General features: G+C 44.8%; 1 protein-coding gene across 2 annotated transcripts in view; it reads left to right on the forward strand.

Moving 5' to 3' along the window:
- The first annotated feature begins 652 nt into the window (after window positions 1-652).
- Window positions 653-12,881, forward strand: part of Svep1 (sushi, von Willebrand factor type A, EGF and pentraxin domain containing 1) — a 153,904-nt gene continuing 141,675 nt past the window's right edge. For both annotated transcript variants that reach the window (XM_057790420.1, XM_057790421.1), the window contains exon 1: window positions 653-1,209. In XM_057790420.1, coding sequence (XP_057646403.1) covers window positions 676-1,209 — 534 coding nt within the window. In that variant the 5' untranslated portion in view covers window positions 653-675. The remainder of the gene's footprint in view (window positions 1,210-12,881) is intronic.

The raw sequence follows: 12,881 nt of genomic DNA on the forward strand, positions 1-12,881 counted from the left end.
CCCCACCCACCCCAAGAGTGGAAAAGAAGCCCAAAAGGTGAGCAAGCAGTTTTCAAGGCACGCTTTCAACTCGGCCAGGCCCCTGCGTGTTTTTCTCTACAATGTTTCCAATTACTGTGGCACTCTCGGTATCCAGATCCATCTCCAGCGAATTCCTCCGCAGCTCCTTGCCAGACATATGGGATCAATCAGTACGCTTGTGAGAGAATGTTGACAGCATGACAGGCGAGGGGTTCTGGTGTCATGGAATCTCCAAGAGTCTTTAGCTGGATCCCAGGGAAGAGAGAGGGGGAGGAGAGAGATAGGGGAGAGATAGGGAGAGGAGAGGAGAGAAGGAGAGGGAGAGGAAGGAGAGGACAGACGAAAAGAAGGGAAGTGACTGTGGCTTCACTGCCCCCTTCCTTCAAACATTTTATAGGCTTCGGGGAAGAGAGAGGGGAGGAGAAGAGAAACCAAGTAGCCGAGAGCCAAAGGAGCAGAGCACTCCAGTCCCTCCAGAGTCCCGTCCGTCCCCAGAGCTGCCAGAGGAGTCTGGATCCCATCCCCAGTGTCACATGCAGGGGCTCTGAGTCTCGCGGCCGCTATCTGCCCAGCTCGGGCCGCTAGGCTCTTTTCAGGCGCTCTCGGGGACTGTCGCCTTGCACTCCCTGGGGCCGCTGCTCAGTCCCCAGCGCGATGTGGTGGTGCCTGGCCTTCTGTTGCTGGTCTCTGACACTGGTGTCCGGCTGGACCAACTTCCAGCCCCTGGCTCCGTCGCGCAACTTCAGCTTCCGCCTGTTCCCCGAGGCCTCGCCTGGGGCTCCGGGCAGACTGACCCTGTCACCCGCGTCCGGCGAGGAGGAGGCGATGGGGAGCAAAGTGGAGCGTCTGGGCCGCGCGTTCCGGAGCCGCGTGCGGCGCCTGCGGGAGCTCAGTGGCCGCCTGGAGCTCGTCTTCTTGGTGGACGAGTCGTCCAGCGTGGGCCAAACCAACTTCCTCAACGAGCTCAAGTTCGTGCGCAAGCTGCTCTCCGACTTTCCCGTGGTGTCCACGGCCACGCGCGTGGCCATCGTCACCTTCTCGTCCAAAAACAACGTGGTGGCGCGCGTGGATTACATCTCCACCAGCCGGGCACACCAGCACAAGTGCGCGCTGCTCAGCCGCGAGATCCCGGCCATCACCTACCGCGGTGGTGGCACCTACACCAAGGGAGCCTTCCAACAGGCTGCGGTAAGACCCCGACCCCCCAGGCCAGCGCTCCAGGGTTCCTCCCGCCTCAAACTGCCATCCTCTTCTCCGGTGGGGTTCAGCCTCAGCAAGGCTCAAGGTGCCGGAGGCGAGCTTCTCCAGCCTCACAAACAGGACCCTTCTCCTGCTATCCTTGTGGGGGTGCCTAGGGATAATTGGTTTAAAATACTTAGTGAGGTGTCAGGCTTCTCAAAGGATCCCTTTGACGGATCCTGAGAGGAAGGGACCCCTAATCTCCCTCTCACATCCACACTTGTGCGTATCCGAGTAGGAACAGGTATGGTTTCACCAAAAACGTTTGTGAAGAGGGGCAGGCAGTGAACTGAGGACAGCCCTGAATCTTTATCACGTTGTAGAAAGAGCACACAGTAACTTCGCTCCCAGCCTTTGCTTTGTTTATTTGTTTGTGACAGGCTCTCCTGTTTCCCACACTGGCCTCCACTTACTACACAGCAGAGTGGGTCGAGTTCTGATCCTCCTGCCTTCATCTCCCAAGCGCTGGGATGACTGTCACTGACCACCAAGACTTTATGCTACAGGTCTTTAGTAGATAAATGTTTAGCAACTGGCAAAAGTCATTTTCACCTGGTAGACCCTTATAAAAACGTGTCTTTTCCCTAACTTCACAATAACACATGGCTGAGCATAATTTGGAACACAGAAAAATAATTAAGGCAATCCAGCAAGTCAATGTTTGTGGAATAAATGAAACATAAAGGAGCAGAAAACCCCAATAATCTCTTCATCCTTAAAATTCCAGTTGATATACAGTATACAGTTGAATGTTGTCATATATATATATATATGTGTGTGTGTGTGTGTGTATGTATATATATATATATATATAAAATTTCAACAAACTTGCTAGCCTAGAGTTTTGCAGTCTGCATCCTTCAGCCACTGCATGTGACCAAATGCACACTAGTTCATACTAGCCTGCGGCAGGACCATGGATGTCTGAAGAGGAAATTGGGTCCCATGAGTTACAAGCAGTTTGTTGTAAGCTGCCATGTGGAAGCTGGTAAGGGAATTCATGTCGTCTGCCTGACAGTGCTCTGAACCCCTGAGTCATCTCTCCAGCCTCAGGACTGTTGAGTGTTTTGAACTAAAGTGTAGGCAGCACACATCCATGTCTTTTAAATAAGGAATTTGGGAAGCTCTCCTTGAGTGCCTCTTTTGGAGGGCTTCCTCAGTTCCTTATTTAGTAAACTCTATGAACATTTTAAACTTCTCAGTCCACATTATCACCTCCTCCATTGGAGAGCTCTATAAATCTGCATTCATCTGTCATGTGCACACAAATAGACGATTAAAAAAAAAACATTTTGCTAACTTGATAGATAGTTAGAGGCATTTGTTCTAGAAAGTTAAATTTTATAATTTTTGAGGAGGAATATTAGCTACTATATTTTATGTATGTAGCTAATATGTAGCTACTGGCCATTTGTCTTTTTTTTTTTTCAGCCTGGTCATAGCTTTTGCCTTTTTGCTACTACAGGAATATTTGTTTCTTCTTAGTGATTTGTATACACTCTTTTTGTAGTGAGGCCAGGAACCCTTCTTGTATATGCAGCAAATATATTTTTCAGTTTGTTGTATTTTACCTGCTTATTACAGTGTCATTGGATGAATGGTTCAAGCCTTCTTTGGGTCAAATCTATCAAAGTTTGCTTTTAAGATCCAAATTTAGGTAACTTTGGAGAAATGGCTCAGTTAAAAGCGCTTGCTGCTCTTGCAGAGGATCCAGGTTCACTCTCCAGCACCCAGGTGGTGGCTCACAGGCATACTTCACTCCAGTTCTAGGGGATCCAGCACCCTCTTCTGAGCTCCCTGGGCATTAGGCATGCATATGTTGAATATACAGCGTGCAGACAAAACACTCAGACACATATAATAAATAAATCTTCTAAAATTTTTAACAATTTATTTGCTTATACTGTTAATGACTGCCTTACTGCTCAAATGAGAAATGCTTTCCACTTAACAGTCTGGTTAACCTGGAACTTTCTTAGGGGTCCCATGCAAAGATGTCTCATTTTTTTAGTGTTAATTGTCCAAGCTCACTAGTTGGTTAGTTGAATGTCTCTCTCTTTTTTAAAAAGATTTATTTATTTTATTGTGTGTGTATGTATGTCTGTGTGAGGGTGCCAGATCCCCTCGAATAGCAGTTAGAGGCAGTTGTGAGCTGTCATGTGGCTGCTGAGAATTGAACACAGGTCCTCTGGAAATTGCAGCCAGTGCTCTTAACCACTGAGCTGTCTCTCCATCCCCCAGGTGGTTGTCTCTTTAATCACCTAGTATATGTGCATGGGCACTTGGTTTCTGGTTCATCCTATCTTATCTTAAGTTGCACCAAAATGATTTAGTTGCTGTAACTTTGCAATGTATTTAAACGTGAGATAGTGGGAAATCTCTTTTGTGTCTTGGCTTTTTCATCAGTCCTCCCTAGGTGTAATGCAACATAAATTTTTATTGTTTTCATATAGTTCCAATAAAACTAGTAAGATTTTTTGTTTCAATATAGAAAATATTGAAGTGATTGGGAGCTACTACATTTTTATTTATTTATTTATTTATTGATTGATTTCTTAAAGATTTCTGCCTCTTCCCTGCCACCGCCTCCCATTTCCCTCCCCCTCCCCCGATCAAGTCTCCCTCCCTCATCAGCCCAAACTGTCCTGTGGGAAGTCCAAGGACCCCCCACCTCCATCCAGGTCTAGTAAGGTGAGCATCCAAACTGCCTAGGCTCCCACAAAGCCAGTACATGCAGTAGGATCAAAAGCCCATTGCCATTGTTCTTGAGTTCTCAGGAGTCCTCATTGTCCACTATGTTCAGCGAGTCCGGTTTTATCCCATGCTTTTTCAGACCCAGGCCAGCTGGCCTTGGTGAGTTCCTGATAGAACATCCCCATTGTCTCAGTGTGTGGGTGCACCCCTCGCGGTCCTGAGTTCCTTGCTCGTGCTCTCTCTCCTCCTGCTCCTGATTTGGACCTTGAGATTTCAGTCCGGTGCTCCAATGTGGGTCTCTGTCTCCTTTCATCGCCTGATGAAGGTTAATATTCAGGAGGATGCTTATATGTTTTTCTTTGGGTTCACCTTCTTATTTAGCTTCTCTAGGATCACGAATTATAGGCTCAATGTCCTTTATTTATGGCTAGAAACCAAATATGAATGAGTACATCCCATGTTCCTCTTTTTGGGTCTGGCTTACCTCACTCAGGATAGTGTTTTCTATTTCCATCCATTTGCATGCAAAATTCAAGAAGTCATTGTTTTTTACTGCTGAGTAGTACTCTAATATGTATATATTCCATACTTTCTTCATCCATTCTTCCATTGAAGGGCATCTAGGTTGTTTCCAGGTTCTGGCTATTATAAACAATGCTGCTATGAACATAGTTGAGCATATACTTTTGTTGTATGATAGGGCATCTCTTGGGTATATTCCCAAGAGTGGTATTGCTGGGTCCAGGGGTAGGTTGATTCCGACTTTCCTGAGAAACTGCCATACTGCTTTCCAAAGTGGTTGCACAAGTTTGCATTCCCACCAGCAATGGATGAGTGTACTACTTTCTCCACAACCTCTCCAGCAGAGGCTATCATTGGTGTTTTTTATTTTAGCCATTCTGACAGGTGTAAGACGGTATCTTAATGATGTCTTGATTTGCATTTCCCTGATTGCTAAGGAAGTTGAGCATGATCTTAAGTGTCTTTTGGCCATTCGAACTTCTTCTGTTGAGAATTCTCTGTTCAGCTCAGTGCCCCATTTTATAATTGGGTTGATTAGCCTTTTACGGTCTAGTTTCTTGAGTTCTTTATATATTTTGGAGATCAGACCTTTGTCAGTTGCGGGGTTAGTGAAGATCTTCTCCCAGTCAGTGGGTTGCCTTTTTGTCTTAGTGACAGTGTCCTTTGCTTTACAGAGAGCTACTACATTTTTATAACAGTACTATGCTCAATTATACTTTTTTTTATACCAATCAATAGCTGTGGTTTTTCAAAATTCCTGTAAATACTTTAAAAATTTTAGGCCAATATACAACATTATTGTCTATGAATCTATCCTTTGTGGTATCAAGGATAAAGCCTGGGCTCTCTCATAAGCTGGGAAAGTGCTCTATCACTGAGCTATATCCCCGGGATTCTTTTTTTAACTTTTACTATTATGAGGCAGGGTCTCATTAAGTTGCCAAGGCTGGTCTTGTTCTTTATGATCCTCTTGCCTCAGCTTCCTGAGTAACTGGGATCACAGGCCTGCTCCAAGAGGCCCAATCTATCCTTTGCATTTTATTTTAAACAATTGTTTTTGGATTCTCAAAACATTCTCAATTTTTGTGTCTCTATTTCCTTTTCATGCATATATCTTCGTCATCTCTTCCCTCATTTATTCCCTCTAGTGTGCCCTAGCCCCGAACCTCCAAATATCTCCCATGTCATTTCATCTCTTTATCTTTATTTTATTTATTTGTTTGCTTGTTTGTTTATTTTTTGTTTTTTGTTTTTTTGGGTTTTTTGTTTGTTTTCATTTGTTTGTTTGTTTGTTTCTTGTTTTTTGGTTTTTTTGGTTTTGCTTTTGTTTTTGTTTTTTGAGACAGAGTTTCTCTGTGTAACAGTCCTGGCTGACATTGAACTCACTTTGTAGACCAGACCGGCCTTGAACTCACAGAGATCCAACTTCCTCTGCCTCCCAAGTTCTGGGATTAAAGGTGTGTGCCACCACCACCTGACTTTTATAACCCACAAAGTCCAGTTAGTGCTGCCATCTGCACATGTGTGTCTAGGACAAAACCTTACTATACTGACCTAGTCATTCTTGAACCCCTGGGAACAGGGAATTCTCCTGTCTTCACTTTCCATGTAGTTTAAGGTTACAGACAAGAGCCGCCATACGTAGCAATCAGATTCTTAGTAAAGTCTCTTAGACTCATGTTTTATTTCCTCTTCACAAATTGTACTTTACTAACAATGTACAGAAAATGAAATAATCAGAAAAGTTTCCTTCAAACATACTGTGGTATGTTGGTGTATAATATGTACATATATGTGCATATGTATGGGTGCATAAACAATATTTACCTAAACGTGAAGGAATTGTCCACTCTCTTTAGGTTTCTGCATCACCTCCTCCCCTCTTTATTTCCAGCCTACTGTTTATAATAGAAAATTCCCTTCTACTATATCAGTTTCTTTTATGGTCACATAGTTTCTTGCCCTATGATTAGCTATTAATTTACATGTAGGCTATTACAAGCAGCATGTTATATATTTGCCCACATCTTTGATCATCTTGTAAGTACAAACCTCTGAAGGGACATCACTGCATCCCAGAGTATGTGTGTGCCAACTTGCTCAGCAGAAAATGGCACCAGATTATACTCCCATGTGTGGTGACCATGTAGTACTAGGGTGCAGAGTGGCCAGCCCAGGCCAGTATTTGAGTACTCCCTGATTTTGTGTGCATTCCCCTATTATCAAGACTAAATATGCCCCACGCGCTCTGCCCCCACGCACACTCCGACCAGTTCTCAAACTGCTCCTTTCGAGTGCACATTTGAACATTCCTGGCTTATCCCTCATTTTTCATCTGGGCATGGTTCTTTCTCTTCCTGATTGGCAAACACACCTTCAATCTTAGTGTGGTCCTCAGCTGACAATGAGATGCTACTTAACATTTTATCAATCTATTGGATCTGGTTTTCTTTTCCTTTTCTGGCATGCTATACAACACTTTAAAGGCTTTCCCCATGAAGTAACAACCCAGGAATGGCTTTTGGTTATTGAAATAGGTGCACCAGGCAGAATTCCCCTTAGAGCACAGCCTGGCCTGCCATCCACTCCCGGCACCTTTCAGACCATGGAAACTGGCTCTATTAATGTCAGCCATTGCCCTCTTTGTCAAAGGGAACACAGCTTTGAAAACCTTGGAAAACCCTGGGAAAACCATACTGTGATCCAACTCTTCTCTTTGGTTTGCCCAGGCTTGCTCTGGAGCTCTGAGAATGCCGACTTCTACACATGGAATGGGGAATGGGTCAAAGACACAGAGCTCGGCCTCAAGACCTGCTTTGCTCTGTCTCCGGCTTCCCCCTTCCAAATACTGCATATTGTCTTGGAAATCAGAGTGGACAAAACCAGGTTCCTGGTGTATTGATTCTTTTTGGTGCCACCGTGACTAGCAAACAGAGGTTTCTCAAATGTTTCTCTTAACTGAACTTGGTCCTGACTTTATTCTCTTTCTTCATTTTGACTGAGTTATGAGGAGAGACAGAGGCCAGCTGGATTCAGTTCCTGTCCAGCCAGAAACCTACATGCCTTTCTTAAAACCTTTGCAAGACTCTGATGGGCATACTTAGATATAAAATATGATATTTTCCCCCTTCTCCCCTCTTCCCATCTCCTCCTCTCTTCTCTCTTCCTTTTCCTTCTGCTACTATGAGGAAGTCATTCCAAGACCTCAGACAGAACAAAAAGACAAAGACAGTCACACTCCATCTAAGGGGACTCCTGTCACAGTCCCCGTAATATTTTTCTGTGTGTATCATTAAGGAAAACTTGCGCTTATGCCCACCCTTAGCTTCAGAAAGCTTTACTAATGAGATGGAAGAGCAGGATAGATGCCGACATATCTGATGTATAAAATCATGTTTTTAAAACTGTTCAATAACATGGCAAATTGTCCAGAGGTATGTATTATCAAAAACTTCCTATCATATAACTGAAATCTCATTGGCAATTATATTTGTCATTACCCAGATGCCATGGTATACATCTCTAAAGCTAGCAGTTGGGAGGCAGAGTCAGAAAGATCAGGAGTTCAAGGTCAGCCTTGAACTAGTTTGAGACCAGTTTGAACAATGTGAGACTGTATCAAACAAACTATGTACATATATATAAGGAAAAGGCAAAACAACCCTCCATAATATGAGCAGTATTCATCTATAGAGAATATATTTATCAATTTGAGTATATATGTTTTCCTCCATTTGTAAATGTAGTTATAGTGATCATGTTCAACTTACTAGGAAGTGAAGAGTCAATCTCATACATGAGCAAAGGTGGCCAAAAGAAGATAATACCTTTGGAACCTCGAGAGGTCCATCCTAGTATGACTGCTTTCAAGTATAAAATGCTTTTAGTTCTTTAAATATTTATTTGTTTTATGTGTGTGAATGTTCTGGCTGCAAGGATGTGTGTGTGTGCCATGTAAGCGCCAGGAAGCAAACCTAGGTCCCCTCAAGAGCAACCAGTGCTTCAAACTGATGAGGCCTCTCTTCAGCCCTTAAAATCCCCCTTAAATGTCAGCTCTTCCCCTTAATCTTCACGAAAATGTAGCATCTACCCCACAGAGCAGCTCTACTTGCAAAACCAAGAAGATGTCCAAGTTTCTTGTCTGGAAGTGGAAATGAAAAAATTCCAGTCTTGCTTTGTCAAGTGCCTGAGGCTGTAGCGTTGAGTCTGCCGGGGTTTACAAGCTGTGCTGGATGCAGGAGTCACCGTCTGTGCCTTCCTGCTCACTCCAACTGTCCTTCACTCCCCGCCCCCCAGCAATTCACACCAGATCTTGAGGCTGCAGACACACATAACAACCTGGGTACTGTGGCAGGGGCTCCTTCAGTGCCTGGAGACCTCTGCAAAAAAGGAGACCTGATAGTTAAGCTATGACACCTAGCAGGTGCTAAGGCTGCAGGCAGTGGAAAGAACCGACTCTCTCCCCTGGGTGAGAGGCCATGAGACAGTGGCCTTCCTTGGCTTGTCAGGTGTTCTCATTTTTCCTAATAATGAGCATCAAAGAACATTTCCAGGGAAGAAGAAAGGAGAGATGTTTTTTTTTCTTTTCTTTTCTTTTCTTTTCTTTTTTTTTTTTTTTGAGACAAGGTTTCTCTGTGACTTTGCAGCCTGTCCTGGAACTAGTTCTTGTAGACAAGGCTGCCCTCGAACTCATAGAGATCCACCTGCCTCTGCCTCCCAAGTGCTGAGATTAAAGGCGTGCGCCACCACTGCCCAGCAAGAAATGTTTTCTAATATCTGATGTTATCCCACATAAAAACCCATCACATCAAGGAATCCATTTTTCTTGGTTGATTCTCCTTCCATAGCTCCCCAGCTTTACCTGAGCTGTGAGTTTTGTTTGGTCCAGTTCAAGGCGGGCTCTTGGCTTCTTGACATCAGTGGAGATGTTTGTTGCGTGCTAGGGGCATCTCTTTGCATCCTTGGCTCTCGTGTTTTCGCCTCATACCAAGGTCATCCTATTTGCCTCCTAAAACTGTGCATGTTAGTCCCGTGGTACAGCCTCACCTTTCCAGCTGCATCTGAATGAGCCCTTTAGAAAAAAATAGCACCTCGTTTGCTTATTTCTGGGTCTTCCTTCCCAGCACCATTTCTACCCAGGCTTTGTCTTTTTAGTCACATTTCCCCCCAAAATATGCACTCTTGACTTTTGAGGGATGATTTGGGGAACTTTCTGGCCTTAAAGATACCAGACTTAAGGCTGTTTACACACAGCTCAATCTAATTAGTAAAACCTCACATTGCAAGTAAGCTGCAAAGGGACGTTATAGGAGATTTTGTCTTCTGTCGCCCGAGATTCGGTGCCAAGACTCATAGCTGGCAGTAAGGAGCACTGTGCATTCCACATGTTAATGAGAGGCACTAAAAATTGAGAAGAATATGTTCCTCAGAGTTCATGTGTGGATCCACCCCTGCAAAGTCAATTACACCCCTCCCTCCCTCCCTCCCTCCCTCCCCACTGCCTAATGCCTTTCTCCAGTCTTGACAAGCAGGCAAGAAGGAAGTAGAGAAACAGAGCGAGAATGGAGGTATTGGATTTTAATGGAGAGTGGTATTCTTATAGAAAATCAGGTCTCACCCATCTCTTGTCTTCTGTGTTTCCCTTGCTCGAACTGGGCCGAGGGAAGACCCACAGCCTCTGTACCAGCTGTTAATTTAGCTGGACCAAAGCCTTGATTTGACTTTATGACTGGAAATACAGCCTGGGTCTTGATTTAGATTCGGACAGAAGTCTAACCCAGGAACAGCATCTGAACGTTAGAGGTAGCTGATCTGGGAGGTGATCCAAACAGCTCCGGGTAGGAGAGGAAGGAAGCGAGACAGGGATAGGAAGGATGCCAACGACAACAAGTGGTAGTTGGTGTTTAATTGCACCGTGGAACGCTGGGAGCCAGAGCCCATGCAAGCCTCAAGCCTTAAGCATCACAGCTGGAGGATGAGGGGAATCGCAGGCCTTTTCAGACCTCCTCATGTCAGCCTGAGGGTTGAGGGTTGCTGTGGTGATTAATTCTCTGTCGCAGGGCAATGGTATGAGGAGTCTGGGTAGGAGGAAAAGGTGCAGAGAGGAATGGACAAGGGCTGGGGCTAGGGGTCGGTGGTGCAGTGGATGCCATGCATGCGACTCTGGCTTCAATCCCCAGCACTATAAAACAAAGATGTGTGGTTTTACATGGGAGGAGAGTCACGGGAAGCAGCTGTGCCCGAGTGATGCTCTAACCTCTAAGCATGAAAACCACAGTAGCCTAAAATTGTTACTGAAGTAGAAGGTTAGCAAAGACTGGAAGATTCTCCAGAGAGCCCTACATGGGCCAGCCTTTGATATCCTGCAAGCGCAGAAAGAACCGCCGACTGCTTTTCCTTATCTCCTCTCATGTTCTCTATTGCAATATTCTCTTTCTCTTCTGGCTTCAAGGCTAAAGAACTGAAAACGGGACTTATCTGGCAACAGTGGCCTCCGTATCAGCAATATATTTCTTTTCAGGAATTTTGCAAAGTGCTTCCTTTGACATTCCAAAATGTGGGAGAAATAACACTTGAGCTGCTTTTCCTGTTCTGTGATAAAAATCCCCTGCCAGAAGCAACTCATGGGGAGACAGGGTTATTCTGGCTCACAGCCCAAGGGCACAGGCGGTCAAGCAGGGGCCGTTACAGAAGCAGGAACACGGGGCAGCTGTCCCATTGCATTTGCAGTCAGGAAGCAGGGAGCTAAGAATGTTGGTACACAGCTGTCTTTATTCTCACACCCATCTAGGTCCCAAGCCTGGGTGGGGAAAGGTGCTTCCCGCATTTTCATAGCTCCTCCCAAGTCAGCCGGCATGATCAAGATGGTCATTTGCAGGTGTCTTACTTTTCTATTGCTGCGATAAAGCCCCATGACCAAAGCAGCTTATTAAAGAAACTATTTAATTTGGCTTACAGTTTCAGAGGGTTTCAGAGCCGAGAGCTCACATTTTACTCCACAACCACAGGGGCAGAGGGAGAGAAAATTCCATAAGTCTTTTGAAACCTCAAAGTCTGCTCCCTGTGACACACTCCCTCCAGCAAGATCACACCCCCTAATCCTTCCCAAACAGTTCCACCAACTGGTACCAAGTATTCAAATATATGAGCCTGTGGGGCCATTCTCGTTCAAATCACACAGAAGGCATGGCCAGGGACTTGTCTCTTCCACGATTCTGGAGCCTATCAAGTTGACAATCATCAATCACCACAAATAATACAGGAAAAGTAAGGACCCATAATCCAGGGCATTTAGTACCTAATTCTTTCATAGCACTCATTGGCTAGCATTAGGTCTCCCCAGGACCTAGCAATAGCATCCACCATAGTCTCAGAGTCCTTGCACAGTGACACGTTCAGTAAAGTTAATGTTAGCACAGTAAGGGTAATCTGGCATTTCTCTCACTTCTCTTCTGCTCCAGAACGATGCAGTTAGGATTCTCAGGGATGCTCCCATTTTTAAATCATCAGCGAGTTGGAACAAACTCATCCTCCTGTGGGAGCAAGAGGAAGCATATGGGTATGGATCCCTGTAGCTTTCTCCTAAAATCTGGTTAGGGAACCATAGGTCAGCTCCTGGAAAGAGAAGGTTGTATGGTGAACTCAGAGAGAATCTGCATGCTTTAAGCTTCGGAGCACATGTCCTCTCTATGTCACCATCAATATTACCTCTAGCCACCTCTAGGGTCCTCATCAGTATAGGGTTTGGGAACCGTTCTTTTCCATTCCCTGTCCAGGCAATGCCAAGTCCTTCTTTTGTCTGGTGGAAGTGGGCTGTTAGTTGTTGGAGAATCACACTTTTCCAGAATCTCTGGTTCTGCCTTATCAGCCTCCATAAGCATTCATAGCTCTCAATAAAATATTGGTTCTATTGTAACTGACACTTGTCAGGTCTGTTCTGGCAACATCGTAGAATTAAATCATTACAAATAGTGGGGGTGATGGGTAATTATCAGGTCCCCCTCTAAGCACTTTTCCTGTGTGAAGTGATGAAGCCCCCACAAGAGCACACTTCAGTTAGGTTAAATATTAATGTTATCACCCCAAAGTACAGGGGACACAATGGAAGTGAGGAAGACCAAGGTCATACTGTGGATAAGTGTGTGAACTGGAATTCAGATCCAGGGAGTCTACCTCTGTAGTCTATCTACACTGTATTATCAGGAGGTCTAGTGCATTCAAGATGTACTCATGTGAGTTTGAGGGTGATGTTGGTTGATGAGTCTTTCTGGAGAAGGCAGCTGGGAGAGGAACCTTGGATGTGGGATGCTGTTCTGTATGCTGTGAATATGTTTTATTACAATGAGTTAATTAAAAAAAAAGCTGTTTTGATCTCTGGCAAGGCAGAATATAGCAAGGCAGGAAAT

This window comes from Chionomys nivalis, chromosome 16, assembly GCF_950005125.1.
Source record: "Chionomys nivalis chromosome 16, mChiNiv1.1, whole genome shotgun sequence".
NCBI lineage: Eukaryota > Metazoa > Chordata > Mammalia > Rodentia > Cricetidae > Chionomys > Chionomys nivalis.